The 15,176-nt window shown below is 32.9% G+C and overlaps 1 protein-coding gene across 1 annotated transcript in view; it reads right to left on the reverse strand.

Moving 5' to 3' along the window:
* The window catches only part of CNTN5 (contactin 5), a 1,372,019-nt gene that overhangs the window by 774,259 nt on the left and 582,584 nt on the right, over positions 1-15,176 (reverse strand). The window contains exon 3 of the mRNA XM_068554615.1: positions 12,182-12,306. Coding sequence (XP_068410716.1) covers positions 12,182-12,236 — 55 coding nt within the window. The 5' untranslated portion in view covers positions 12,237-12,306. The remainder of the gene's footprint in view (positions 1-12,181; positions 12,307-15,176) is intronic.

Here is a 15,176-nt window from a genome sequence, read left to right on the forward strand (position 1 = left end):
TTTTTAAAAAAACAGTTACTATCTTCAGAGTTATACTGAAACAAATATGGATCCAGGGCCCAATTTGAAATAGCTCTTCCTCAATTTAGGCATTAAACAAAGACAGCTCTATGTCAGCAAAGATATTATCAGCTCGTACATCTCTCTGAATCACTATAAAAGAGCAAGTAAAGAGTATATAAGCCAAGTGTCCTCTTGGGGAACTTTAGAACCTCTTGAAGCAAAATCTGCCAGAATATGTGCTGAGCAGAAATGGGTGACATGAGGCCAGAGCAGCCTGATCAAATGCACTGATAATTTAAAAATTTTACCTAATTTATTTTTCTTTGCTTTATTTTTTCATTTCTTTTTTCTCTTTTCCTCTTTATTTCTTTCAAATTTTTACTGGCTATTTTCACAGTCCCCTAAACTAACCTAAGATAATTGCTACTTCTTTAACTCAAGACTTCAGAGTGTCCAAACAAGGTTCAGCATAGTTCTTGGTATTGAAAAAATATCAGAACTTTTGTTTGCAGGGAGGTTTTTTGTTTTGTTTTGTTTTAATTACAAATTCAATTTCACTATTAATGATTAGTCTGTTAAGAATGTCTATTTCTTCCTGATTCAGTCTTGGCAGGTTGCATGTTTCTAGAACTTTGTCCATTTTTTCTAGGTTTTCCAATTTGTTGGCGTATAACTGTTCATAGTGTTCTCTTCTGATTTTTTTGTATCTCTGCAGTATCAGTTGTTATTTCTCCTCTTTCATTTCTTATTTTGTTTACTTGGGTCCTTTGTCTTTTATTCTTGATGAACCTGGCTAAACATTTATCAATTATGTTTATCTTTTCAAAAAACCAGTACTTGGTTTCATTAATCTCTTCTGTTGTTTTTTGGTCTCTATTTATTTCCTTTCTTATCTTTATTATTTCCTTCCTTCTGCTGACTTTGGGCTTTGGGCTTGTTTTTCTAATTCCTTTAGATGATGTGTTAGGTTGTTTATTTGAGATTTTTCTTGTTTCTTGATGTAGGCCTATACTGCTATAAACTTCCTTATTAGAAGTTCCCATATGTTTTTGTTGCATGCCAAAGACTTTGGAAAGTTGTGTTTCCGTTTTCATTGTCTCCAGGTATTTTCTGATTTCTTCTTTGATTTCTTCATTGACCCATTGATTTTTTAATAACATGTTGCTTAGTCCCCACATGTACTACAAAGCTACAATAATCAAAACAGCATAGTACTGTCTCAAATATAGACACATAGATCAATAGTATAGTATAGAGAGCCCTGAAATAAACCCACACACTTATGGTCAAATAATCGATGACAAAGGAGGCAAGAATATGCAATGGAGAAGGACTCTTAAATAAGTGATGCTGGGAAAACTGGACAGCTTCGTGTTAAATAATGAGATTAAAACATTTCCTCACATCATATACAAAAATAAACTCAAAATGGGTTAAAGACCTAACTGTAAGACCTGAAACCATAGAACTCTTAGAAGAGAAAATAGGCAGAACATCCTTTGACATAAATCATAGTGATATTTCTTGGGATCTGTCTCCTAAGTCAAAAGAAATAAAAGCAAAAATAAACAAGTGGGACATAATTAAACTTAAAAGATTTTGCACAGCAAAGGAAACCATCAAAACAAAAAAAGGCAACCTATTGAATGAGAGAAAATATTTGCAAATGATAAGACAAATAAGGAGTTAATATTCAAAATATATAAACAGCTTATACAACTCAATATTGAAAAAATAAACAACCTGATTAAAAATGGGCAGAAGATTTGAATAGACATTTTTCCAATGAAGACATGCAGATGACTAACAGGCATAGGAAAAGATGCTCAACAGTGTTAATCATCAGAGAAATACAAATCAAAACTACGAGACATCACCTCACACTTACCAGAATGGCAAACATCAATAGCAAATGTTGGTGAGGATGTGGAAAAAAGGGACACTGCTGGTGGGAATGTAAATTGGTGTAGCCACTGTGGAAAATACTCTGGGAAGTTCCTCAAAATACTAAAAGTAAAACTACCATATGATCCAGAAGTTCCACTCCTGGGTATATATCTGAAGAAAACAAAAACACTAATTCAAAAAGATATATGTAAAAAATAAAAATATATGTACCTCAATGTTCATAGAAACATTATTTATAGTAACCAAGACATTGAAATAACCTAAGTGCCCATCAATAGATGAATGGATAAAGAAGATGTGGTATATACATAAAATGGAATATTACTCAGACATAAAAACTGAATGGCATTCTGCCATTTGCCGTAACATGGATGGACCTAGAGAGTATTATGCTTAGTGAAATAGGTCAGACAGAGAAAGACAAATACTGTATCTTATCACTTATATGTGGAATCTAAAAAATAAAACAAATGAGTATATATAAAAAAACAGAAACAGATGCACAGATATAGAGAATGAACTAATAGTTACCAGTAGGGAGAGGGAAAGGAGGATGGGCGAGATAGGGGTATGAGATTAAGAGACACAAACTACTATGTATAAAATTGATAAGCAACAATGATATATTGTACAGCATAGTAGAATATAGCCATTATTTGGTAATAACTGTAAATGGAGTATAATCTATAAAAATATGGATTCACTGTATTGTACAACTGAAACTAATATAATGTTTTAAATCAATTATACTTCAATTAAAAAACACACACATCAGAACGATCAGGTCAGAGAATATAAAATCATTCATCCCTTTTGGATGTTTTCTAACAAGAAAGTGCTATAACCAGAAGCATAGCTTATGCCCTTCTTAACAGAAGAAACAAATCAAACAATTAATTGTTTCCTTTAATTCACTTAAAAATAGGTACCTGTACTTACAGAAAATATTATGCTAGAACTTGTGTATGAAACATCAAATAAAATAGGTATCACCTCTGTTTTTATAGAGCAGATGGCCTTATAATTTTTTATTTAAACATGTAAAAATAATAATTGCAAAATATGCAAGTACTAAAAAGGAAAAATCATCACTTAAAACCAAATTTATCCCTGATTGTCACCATTTGGATGGTTCTACCATACTCTAAATCCACAGTCAGTTAAGGTCATGCTGCAAGCATAGCCAGCATCATAAATAGATCATGAGGAATAATTAAGTTATCTGACAAATTTCAGTGTTAAAGCAACACTAAGAATTAGAATGGAAAGCATTTTTTTCAAATGCTAGAAAGAAAAAATTATTGTGTTGACATCTATATCGAATAAATATTACCAAATATAGAAGTCGATGACTAAATTTCAAGAAATCTGTAGTTAACTTGATTAATGGTTAGCAAAATAAGATGTTCCCAAAGAGCTAAAATAAACATAAAATTATACAACACTTAACCCTTTTCCACTCTCACAACTAATTATATAGGGTTTATTTTACACATGGTATATTTACAGAATTTGTGTCCTGATAAACCTACACAATTTATTTAAAGTCAAGGAGAGGAGAAATTTTTCCTTGCATTTGTTCTGCATCTCAACTGTGTCCAGCTTTCCTTGGCGCTCAGGGTATGTAACTGTCTCTCCATTTTACAGACAGAATTGACTTGTATTTGAACCAAAGAGTTACAAAAAAGTAGCTGTTTTCTTGCTGACAATGGCTCAAGCTAATGCATGGGGGCAGCTCCCCAGAAGCTCATACTAAGCAGTAAGACAATCTCTGCCATAAATAAATATATTTCACAGTAGTATTACTGTGGTAGAAATTTATCTCTGTTTAAAGAATGATACTATGAACATTCATTTACATTTCCTTGTGGGCACTTGATACAATACAAATTCTTTGAGCATTATTTTAAAATAACAAAGAGAACCAATGTAGTACATGGTTAATTTTTTATCAACAAATATTTGTCATCATTGAAAATAATAATGCCAGTCCAGTGTAAGAAGCATGGGATAACTTTCATGGCACTTTCTAGATTACAACATACTTTGATGTATAGTGCTTATGCCTTAACCAAGCTCAAGGGGAAACATATTTTTAATAATTTTTTTATGTAAGATAAATAACATTTAGATGACTTAATAAATTAGTTAATTCTCTCTTTAATCTTCAAAACACTGAGAACACATATTTATCCTCAATTCTCTAGAATGCTTTCTTTAGTTGATGGTTTAATTTTATATCACTCCAGGAAGTGCTTACAATTTCAGATACTTTTTAACATTTCCTTTGCCTTTAAGATAAAAATAACAAATGAAACTCTCTAAATTCAGATGACGCACCCCCCTCCCCCTGCTGCCCTCCACCTTGCTCACAAGGATAAATTAAATTGTATTCTGATTAATTACATGTCTAATACCACCAGTGCACAGCTGATAAGAGTCAACTTGGTTTCCTGCACTGAGGTAGGCTCCATTATCATCATGACTTCCTGGGGGACCAATACAATGTGCACATGCATAATTTCAAAATGATCACAGAAGAGCCATAATCCATTTCTCTTTCTCATCTTCAGTAGCCCAGTCAGACTTAATATTATCAGGCACCTGTTTTCAGTAACACTTTTGTTTTCATCTCCTTTTAAAGTTATTAGGCAGCACTAGCTGACAGTGACAAAGTTCTGTGCTATTTACCACACTGCCAGTAAGAAGAAGGATAGTATTTGTATAAGCTTATCAATGACAGACATTCTCTGTTTAATAGTATATCATCCTCTTGGCAGAAGGAACAGGCTGTCACCTTTCCAATAAAATGGATTTAACCCAGTGGAGGAGAATGGGGTCAAAGCAGAGAAAAAATGCCTTATTTGTGGGCTTGTTTTTGAAGCAATACAGCTTATATTGAAAGCATCTGAAAGTAACCCAAGGAAAGTAACTAGACGTACTTATGCAGGAAGGAGGTCAGTGTAGCTCTGAGCAACTGGATTTCCTCTTTTGTCTCCCCTTCATGTCATCTGCTATGTTGAAATAATTGATGTAGGAGGCAGCTTTCTCATTATTCTTCCACTAGTTACCACCTATATGATGTTGGGTATATGACAGAACCTCCCTGAGCCTCATCCCTATTGAGAACAAACAGTAGTTTACTTGCCCAAGTACAAGGAACTGGACCTCACAATCTCCAAATTATTTTTAATTCTAAGATTTATAAATGCAGTTAGAGAAATATATTTTTTCATTTTAGAAGAGATATAAATACTACTAGCTTTAATTAGTCTAATTAAATATTATTTAAAGTTATAACTTTGATAGAAATATATAAATAGAATTGTGATGTTGACAAATATAGGCTGGTACTGGGGAGTGCAAAAAGAACACTTTCAAAAATCTTCAAACAAAAGGGTGTGTTTTAATGAGCTTTCTAGCTATTCTAATAATACGTATTAAAATTAATATTTGTATATGACAGTGTCCTATAAGGCTATTCTACTACATTTCACAGAAAGAAATCTATTTGTAATAAATATCATTGTAATAGATTTCACCCATTGTTAAACATTTAAAAAGGAACTAGCCATATTTCAAAAGGAGTATAATGAGTAATAAATCCATTGAATAGGGTATTCTGTAGAGCAGAGCAGAAAAATTTAAACCCTTTAGCTTTTGTTGTTGTTATTATTTATTTATTTCAACATGGAGACTGAATGAAAAGCAATTCACAAAGGACCTTGAAATGCCAGTCAAGTTGCTTATAAATCCTGAACATTATTGTCTCCTCCCAATCATTATCTCTTCACATATTTGGAGGATAATATATCCTTGAAGAATCACTTTTAAAGAATATAATAACATGGATTTTGGCACAGTAGAGGTTGAAATGTTGATGTTTCTTGTCACATATACATTCATAACTAGGCTTTAGTAATTATGATTCCTTCCTCAAATGATTTCACACATTCTATCATGAAAAGCTTAAATTTTATTGAACTTAATTAATTTCATATTGATAAAAATAGTTTGACTGATTTTTAAAGCTTTTTAAAGCTCAGCTAATGAGGTTATTAGATCACAATGCTCTCACTGTCACTGTTTCTGAAATAAAGATACAAAGAAATGCCATTTTCTTTATTGTTAACTAAAATAGGATTGTTATTATTTGCATGTAAAACATTTATAGATATCAATAAACATGTGGTAGAACTCAAAACTGAGCATGGCTATTTTTATTGCTTTATGCACACCTTTAAATCACTTTACTGAGGTATGATTATAATAAGCTGTACATATTTAGTGTATATAACTTGATGAGTTTGCAATAAGTATATACCCATGAAACCATCACTACAATCTGTGCCATAAACATATCCAACACCTCCAAGAGTTATCGTCTGCCTTCTTGACATTATATTATTATTATTGTTATTATAGTAATTACTATTATTATAATTTAGTGGTAAGAGTATTTAAAATAAATAAGATTTACCCTCTTAGCAAATTTCTAAGGGATACCACTTATATGAGGAAGCTAAAATAACCAAACTCATAAAAGCAGAGTAGAATGGTGGTTGCCAGGGGCTGGAGAGAGGGGGGAAGGAGGGAGTATTAGTCAAAGGTACACAGTTTCAATTATGCAAGATGCATACTTCCTACAGATCTACTATAGAGCATAGTGCCTATAGTTTGTAATACTGTATTGCATATTCTTCACAATATGCTTCTCTAGCTACTCTCTTTACGAGGTCAAATATACTTTTCCAATCCTTGAATCTGGTCTTGGCCTATGTGATTTGCTTTTGTCAATGAGACATTAGTAAACATGACAGAGAGGCTTGAACCATGCTTGCAAATTGGCACCTACCCTTTCTATTGCTGTACCTAGGAACCCGCAACCACAGCCAAGTGAGACCGCATGACACCATCCAATCCTATTCTTTCAAACCTCATGGGAAGTTTTAGAGATCAGCTGAACCTGCCCAAATCAGAAGAACCACCAAACTGCCTTTCAGAATTGTGAGAAATAATATTTTTGAATTTTTTGTTTAAGCTAAAAAATTTGAGGATGATTTGTTATGGAGTTAAAGCTAATTAGCACAATATACAATTGACATGTATTTAATCTATTATGTGGATTATATTTCTATAAACAGTAGTTTCTCTAACCTTAAAACACACACCCAGAAATGTACAGATGTAATTTACTCCTTCCTGAATTTCTCTTTTCCAAGTTATTTGTCATTTTTTTTCTCTTTCTCTTCCTCAGCTCAGCTTCTTAGAAAACAAAATTTATAGTAATGGTATTATTTTCCTCCTCTGCTAATCATTTCACAGCTCATTATCATAAGACAGATGTTCCCACTACTTCGTTAAAGGTAATTATTATTAGCATTAAAAGGAAATGTTTTTAGTACTAATCTCACGTAACCTTCCTACAGCATTGCCACTGCTGACCACTCCTTCTCAGAACCTGTTCTGTTATCACTCTTTCCTAGAATTTCCTCCAACTCACCATCCATGCTTTTCAACCTATACTTTCTCTTGCCCCTTATTCATGTTTCTCAGAATTTCTTCCTTGCCTTATGACTCATCATTATCTACATAATCCTTGGGTGATTATTTTCCTTCCCAGAGCTTCAAATTCATCTATACAATAATGAACCCCAAATTTACTTTTACCTCAGTCATCTTTCTTACACTTTAAACATCTTCATCTGAGTGTGTCACAGATATCTGAAGCTCAACATGTGCATTATTGAGTTCAGTATTTCCCCACTCTGAATTGCACCCCCTACTTTATTCAGTATCCAAGCAAATGGCAATATCATCTACTCCATAAGCAAATTGAGACCCTTGCTATTTCCTCTAAAACAAAATATTTAATCATTTACCAACTTCTATATATTTTATTGCCAAAAAACGTTTGAATCTGTCAGCTCTTGATGCCCTTCACTACTGTTATGCTTAATCCATTTTGTTTCCATAAACCCATACCAGTTTCCCCTTTTATTAATATCTTTTATTAATATGGAACATTTGTCACAAATAATGGACGAATATTGACATTTTATTTTTAACTGAAGTACATACTTTATTCAGATTTCCTTAGTTTTTAAATATTTTTTTTTTCTTTTGCAGGATCCTATCTAGGGTAATGCATTACATTTATTTATTATGTCTCCTTAGTCTCCTCTTTCTGTGACAGTTTCTCCAATATTCCTGGTTTTTGATGACCTTGAAAATGTTGAGGATTACTGGCCAGGTGTTTCATAGAATGCTCCTCAGTTGGGATTTTTCTGATATAGCGTCACAGGCTTTAGGAAGGAAAACTACAGAGGTGAGGCACCATTCTTGTCACATTATATCCTGGGTAAATGCTATTACTGTTGATGTTGACCTTGTTCATCACTAGGTTGATGTAGTCCTTATCACTTTCCTCCACTGTAAAGCTACTTTCTTTATTCTGCTTTTCTATTCTGTACTTTTTGGAGACACATCACTATGTGCAGTCCACACTTAAGGGAGGAGGCGTTACACTCCACCTCCTTGAAAACAAAGCATCTAAATAAATTATTTGAAATTCATCTACATGGGAAATTTGTCTATTCTTTTCATTATTCAATCATTTATATCAATATAGACTTTTAAATTTTATTTTTTGGGTTGTAACTCAATACTTCTTTATTTTCTTGCTCAAATTTTTCCAGTTTGGGCCATTGGGAACTCTTTTTTTTTTTTTTTTTAAACATCTTTATTGGAGTATAATTGCTCTATAATGGTGTGTTAGTTTCTGCTTTATAACAAAGTGAATCAGTTATACATATATCCCCATATCTCTGCCCTCTTGCGTCTCCCTCCCTCCCACCTTCCCTATCTCACCCCACTAGGTGATCTCCCGAGCTGATCTCCCTATGCTATGCTATGCGGCTGCTTCCCACTAGCTATCTATTTTACGTTCGGTAGTGTATATATGTCCATGCCACTCTCTCACTTTGTCACAGCTTACCCTTCCCTTCCCCCTCCCCATATCCTCAAGTCCATTCTCTAGTAGGTCTGTGTCTTTATTCCCGTCTTGCCCCTAGGTTCTTCATGACCTTTTTTTTTTTTTTTTTCCTTAGATTCCATATATATGTGTTAGCATACGGTATTTGTTTTTCTCTTTCAGTTGGTTCCTGTGTCCCTTTGACATCAGTTTCTCGTATGTTTGTTTTTTGTTTACTGGTTTGTTTGTTTTAGCACCTCCTCACTTTCTGGCGCAAGATATTCTAGGCTGATCAAGTATATTTCCTGCCCCAGTCCTAGAATCAGCCATTTTTCCAAATAGCCCTGATTCTTTTAATTGGAGAATGGTATTAGAAACCAAGATCGTGGCACTTTGTGTGCTGGTTTCTGCTGCAGTACATTGCTTCTAGGCCTTCTCAGATGACAGAGAAAAAGAAATATATGTGTGTACACCTAGCCATGTATATATACATATCTATGAATACTTTTCATATGTAACTATATGTATCTACATTAAGCTAAACATGATTTCATATTGAAGTCTCCAACTCTAATCCATTACCACATGGATCATTCTAGCCTTCTTCTCTTGCTTATCTGTAACCTCCCACTCTATCAGTGAGACAATTGGCTCCCACCATGCGCCATGCATTGACTTAATTTTTCAATCCCATGCATAGGAGTTTTAGAGTTGCTAACACAGAGAAGTAAAGTTCTTAACTAGAGTACAGTGTCAAAGTACAGTTTTTTGTTTGTTTTTGTTTTTGCCTTTAGTTTTACAGATTCATTTCCAAAGTTACTTAAGTCGGTACCGTTTTTCCCACACTCCCCTAAAGTGGAGGTTGTCTCATACATTTGTAATACTGTTAGATTCTTTGTCACATTATGCATTTCATCCAGGGATCCTCTAACCTCCTAAATTATTATTTTTAAAATTTATGTACATTATGGTTTACTCTGTGCTGTAAAGTTCTGTTGGTTTTGATAAATGCATAATGTTATTCTTTCACCACTACAGTATCATACAGAATAGTTTCACCAAGCTGAAAAATGCCTATGCTTCCTTCACTCATTTAGTCATCCCCTGACCCCAACCCCTGGCAATCACTGATCTGTGCACTCTCTATAGTTTTTCCCTTTCCAAAAGGTCATATATATAAAATCATACAGTATGTAACCTATTTAGACTGGTTTCTTTCACTTAGCAATATGCATATAGTATTCATCCTGTGTTTGCATGACGATAGTTCATTTATTTATATCACTGAGTAGTATTGCATTATATGGAATTTCTGTGGTTTATTAACTTATTGAAGGGTATCTTGGTTATTTCTAGTTTTTGGTGATTATTAATAAAACTCTTATAAACTTTTTTGTGTAGGTATTTTGTGTGCCATAAATTTTAAAATCAGTTAGGTAAATACCTAGGAGCCAAATGCTTGATTAGATGGTAAGACCAGTTAGCTTTGTAAACACTGCCAAACAGTCTTCCAGGTGGCTGTACCATTTTGCCTCCTTACCAGCATTAATGAACTTCCTTGTTTTCTGCATCCTCAAGAGTAACTAGTATTGGTTTTACTTCCTTTTTTTTTCCTGGATCTTAGCCATTCTGCTATGTATAATGGTATCTCATTGTTGTTTTACTTTTGAGTGCATTTTTAATATAAGGTTGTATATTCCTGTGAACGGTGTCAAAGTTTCATTGCTCTGAAGAGCCAGTTTTTAAACATAAGGTTGTGTAAGAGTTCTATATTTTCTAGTTAAACACACCCAAGATAATCCACCCATTAAAAAATGAATAAATAAAACAGAGAAGAAATACAGTCTGGGTCTTCTCTTATTTCTTCAGTCGGTGTTGGTTCAAATAGGATCAACAATATAAAATGTGCTTATGACCTATGGCTTAATTACCCACATTTTCTGTAATAGCAATCAAGTTAGTGTACAAAATAGGTCCTGTTATGTAATACTCGTAGACAAATAACCAGGAAAAAAATTAATAATAAAATAAAATAGTAAATATTGAATGTAAGTATTACCAAGTAGCAAGAGCATAATAAAAGCCGTACTTCTAGAATAATTCGTTAAGTAAGGAGGTAAAAGTGGAGAAAGATTTTGAAAATAATTATCCTTGATAAGTGGTCCTTTCAGTATCTAATCAATTTTATTTAAACAGCTATCTACAGCAAATAAATTCATGTTTTAAAAGTCACTAATATGTGTATATATGCTTCATATTAAATGCAGATGATTAAAAATCAGATCCCATGTAAAAATTAGAAATGTCCTTTGTTTTTGACTTTTTTTGTCTTTGTCTATAGTATTTGAATAACAACTTACCTCCAGACTCAGCATCTTGTTTCACTGGAAAGAGCAGCACCTAGATTCCCTTATGAGCTGCAAATCTAGGCATCACAGATACCAACTCAAGCTGAGTATTTTTGTCTTTCCGCACCATTATATAATACCTCCTTTGAAGTGACTGTTTACTTAGGGGAGATAAGTTGGGCCAGCACATGAAAATAAAACTTTGGAGTGATATTACAATCTACCACTCTTCCTCCACCTAGCATTGTCAGATTAATATATAAAAACACTGGACGCCAGTTAAATTTAAATTTTAGATAAAATAGAATAACATATTGCATGGAACATACTAGAAGTAAAGTAATTATATGTTGTTTATTTGAAATTCAATCTTAACTGAGCATCTTTCATTTCATCTTGCAAACCTACCTCCATTCCCGTCAGTTAGTTTATGAGTTCAAGAGGAGAATGACATTGAGAAGATAAAAGAGAGACCAGATCATCATGGAAGATGCTAATACTGCACAGAAAGAATGTAAGATAGGATAAAATATTTAAAGACTCTTTATTTCTTTTATAAGTAACCATAATCATGATAAACCAGGATGTTCATTTAACTTTCACTGTCTCTGAAACTATTCACTTATTTTTCATGTTTTCACAAATGTCTCTACCCATATTTTATAGAGGTATATATATATATATATATAAAACGATGGTTTAGATTGTAAATGAAAGTCAATGAGATGGGATGGACACTTATTTTGTTAACATTTATATAGTATTTTTATAAGTACCTTATTATACGTGACTTTTTGTGGTGCTAACAGAGGTTTAAGTGTTGTTTTCTCTTTTTTTGTTGTTGTTGAAAGGATGAATCCTGATATAAATTTAAATGAACACCTGAGGATATAGTTAATGAAGACCTTTGTATATTTTTGTTATTTGATATGGAAGGTGGGTTTTTTACCTGAAAGACACCCAGTGACTGACAGAAACAGAATAAGTTTCCAAGAGGAGGCCATCCTTGGTGACTAGGATCACCTGTGTCCCAGTGTATTTAGCAGCTCTGACGTTTCTTCATTAAAGAATGCCCTGTTGAGACAGATAACAATTTTCAAATACAGAGAAAAGAAAATAAACTAACAAAAAGGCAAACAAACAAAAACCAAATCAAAAATCTCGTAATAAAATGATAAATAACTTTCATTGCAAAGGTCAGATTAATATATACTTGGACATTGACAACCATAATAAAGTTTCCATTAGAATTAATTTAATGCACAACACAGAAACTTTGGAGAAGTGATAAACTTTCTCTATCACATTTACTTATATTGAATACTCCCTTGCAGATAATAAAAACATCAGGTTCTAATGGGGATGATTTTTCCTCACAGGGAATGTATAATAGTTATATTTATTACATTAGACAAATTATTGGACTAGAAAAATAGGGTAGAAGAACCAGTTACATCAATATATACTCTTCTGGTCTAGAACATAACTAATTATCAGTTAAGCAAGTGATTTTACACATTGTGTCTGTAGCTCATCTAAACCTCCACAGGGAATTTTTCTCATTTAATTATTAATGTCAACTGCCTTTGTTTATAACTCCTGTGATTATCTGTGCTGTGTTATAGTTCCCTCCTTCTGTGAGTTATTTTCTCAGCATCCTTTGCTAGCCAGAACCTAAGGGAAATAAGGATTTTCATGAATATTTAACATTTTTTGTCTAATGCCATTTTTATAACAATAACCAGTATAGCACATTAATGTCCTTTGATTCCTTTATCTGTCCTGAAAGATACAATAAGCATAAAAATACAAAATTCTAGCATGAAACTTAATATGGAAAAACTTGACAAATGTGTACTAGAAATTCCTATAATAGACAAGTAACTTCTGAGTTTTCAGGTGTCAGTTACTGGTGTCCTTCTTGGCCAAAAGCAACTAAATTGAGAAATAATTGTACAGTGTGTTCATGATTTAAAATAACAATTGCTTCTTTGCAACTTGTTCCTCCCAATAGACTTAGAGGTTCAGGTTATTTCTATCTTTTAGGAAATATCTTAAAAATATAGACGAGCATTTTTCCCCTAGTTAGGTCATAATTCAATATAGACGTACCCAAAGAGGGAAAGCTTTTCTTAGAGAGTCTTCCACCTGAATGTTAGTTCCATTTTATTTATATTTTAAAATCTAAGCCTTGAAAACCTACTTTAATTACAAGGTTAGGGATTACTAATGGAAAAGAAAGTTAATGAGTTAATAATGGTTGATTCACAGACACTCCTTTCAAAAAAGATATTTTTCATCATCTTTTTTCTTCCAAGTAAATATCAGAAATAAATATAATTTGAAGCACAAAAAAGACCTTATCACTACTTTTTACAGTTTAAAACATTATTATTTATACACCGTTTTTTACCAGAAAGGAAAAGAAGAAAATCAACACTTCACACATAACAATTAGAGAATTAAAGGTGCTAGAACAATTATGATTCATGAAAACTGCATATTTAAATTAGTGAATTCTCAATCCATTGATGAAATTGGCCGTTCACAGACTGTGAGTTCTAAGACATTAATGCCGTTTTGCTTAACTTTTTTTGATGAGCTTCTGCTCAGTCCACGTCCTGAAAACTGGTACTTTCCCTCTCTATTTACAATGTCTTCTGTTGTCTTAAATAGTCTTCATCAACAAATGCAAATATTTTCAGAGCACTTAAATGTTATACACTGGGAATGTCAAAGAGAAAACACACACGCGTGCACACATGCTCATACACACACACACATACACAGAAGTTAACCATAGGCTACAAGCCAAATAAGCGGGACGATGTAAGTGTAGCATAGATACAGAGCTATCAAAAGGGGAATATATCCGTAAGGATGAGAAGAGTTGGGAATAGTACAGAAGCATCTTTAGCAAAAATTCAAGAAGATATTGAGCTTAGACAGATGTCTTACTTTTGGATGGAACCGCCGTGAGCACGTGGATAAATAAGTCGTTATCAGAGAGTGATCCACACCGAATAAATCAACACGGAGTAAAGGGACAGCCAGCGGCCAGAGGATAGACAAGGCTATTTTCGTAAGGGTTCATGGAAGGCATTTCTGATAAGATGACATTTGGGCTCAGTATTCATGTTTTCAACATGCCATTGTAGAATAAGCCTTATATTCCAGGCACATTTTTTTCAGTTCTCAAATAAAAATAGTACAGTGAATTTTATAACTAAAATAATCCACTTTACATTAAAACATTTTCAAAGAGAGAAAAGCCTGCATGTGTGTGATTGTGTGTGTGTGTGTGTGTGTGTGTGTGTGTGTGTGTGTGTTCATTTTCAAACATCAGTGCTTGGTCCTTGGGGCCTAAATGCAAAAAATAATAGTTCTTCAAAGCCATTCTTTTTAAGATGCCTAAATGAGACTCTTTCTTTTTACTGGCTTACTTTCTTCTCATTCTCTCTCTCTCTCTCTCTATCGCTCTCTCAAGTAAAGAAAAAAGTAAATAAAATAATCTTTAGGTTCTGAAATATGTAAATTTGCATATGCTTCTCTTGAAAAGACAATTATTCCATGGCTTTAATAAAATCCTTGTATCAAAGTAATAAAATAATGTAATTAATCAGACATACATTAAGGTCCTATTACATGCCAAGTTAAATTATCAGTTAATAAATGTTACTAAAGCATATTAAGATGTATATTTTAGAAATACCTTAATGGAAACTGACAGTTGTACATTAAACTGTTATTTATCAAGAGATTGAAAAGTCAGAAGTACTAAGTTGCATACTACTAATTGGATATATTATTTTTTAAAAAACAATTTTTAAAAGAGCTTATTTCAATGTTTAGAATATATACCTATCATCATCTGTGATAATCAAATTAGATGTATGAAATGACATATTACTTTGCATTTTTTCCTGAATTATTGCAAATATTTG

The sequence above is a fragment of the Eschrichtius robustus genome, chromosome 11 (genome assembly GCF_028021215.1).
Source record: "Eschrichtius robustus isolate mEscRob2 chromosome 11, mEscRob2.pri, whole genome shotgun sequence".
Lineage (NCBI taxonomy): Eukaryota > Metazoa > Chordata > Mammalia > Artiodactyla > Eschrichtiidae > Eschrichtius > Eschrichtius robustus.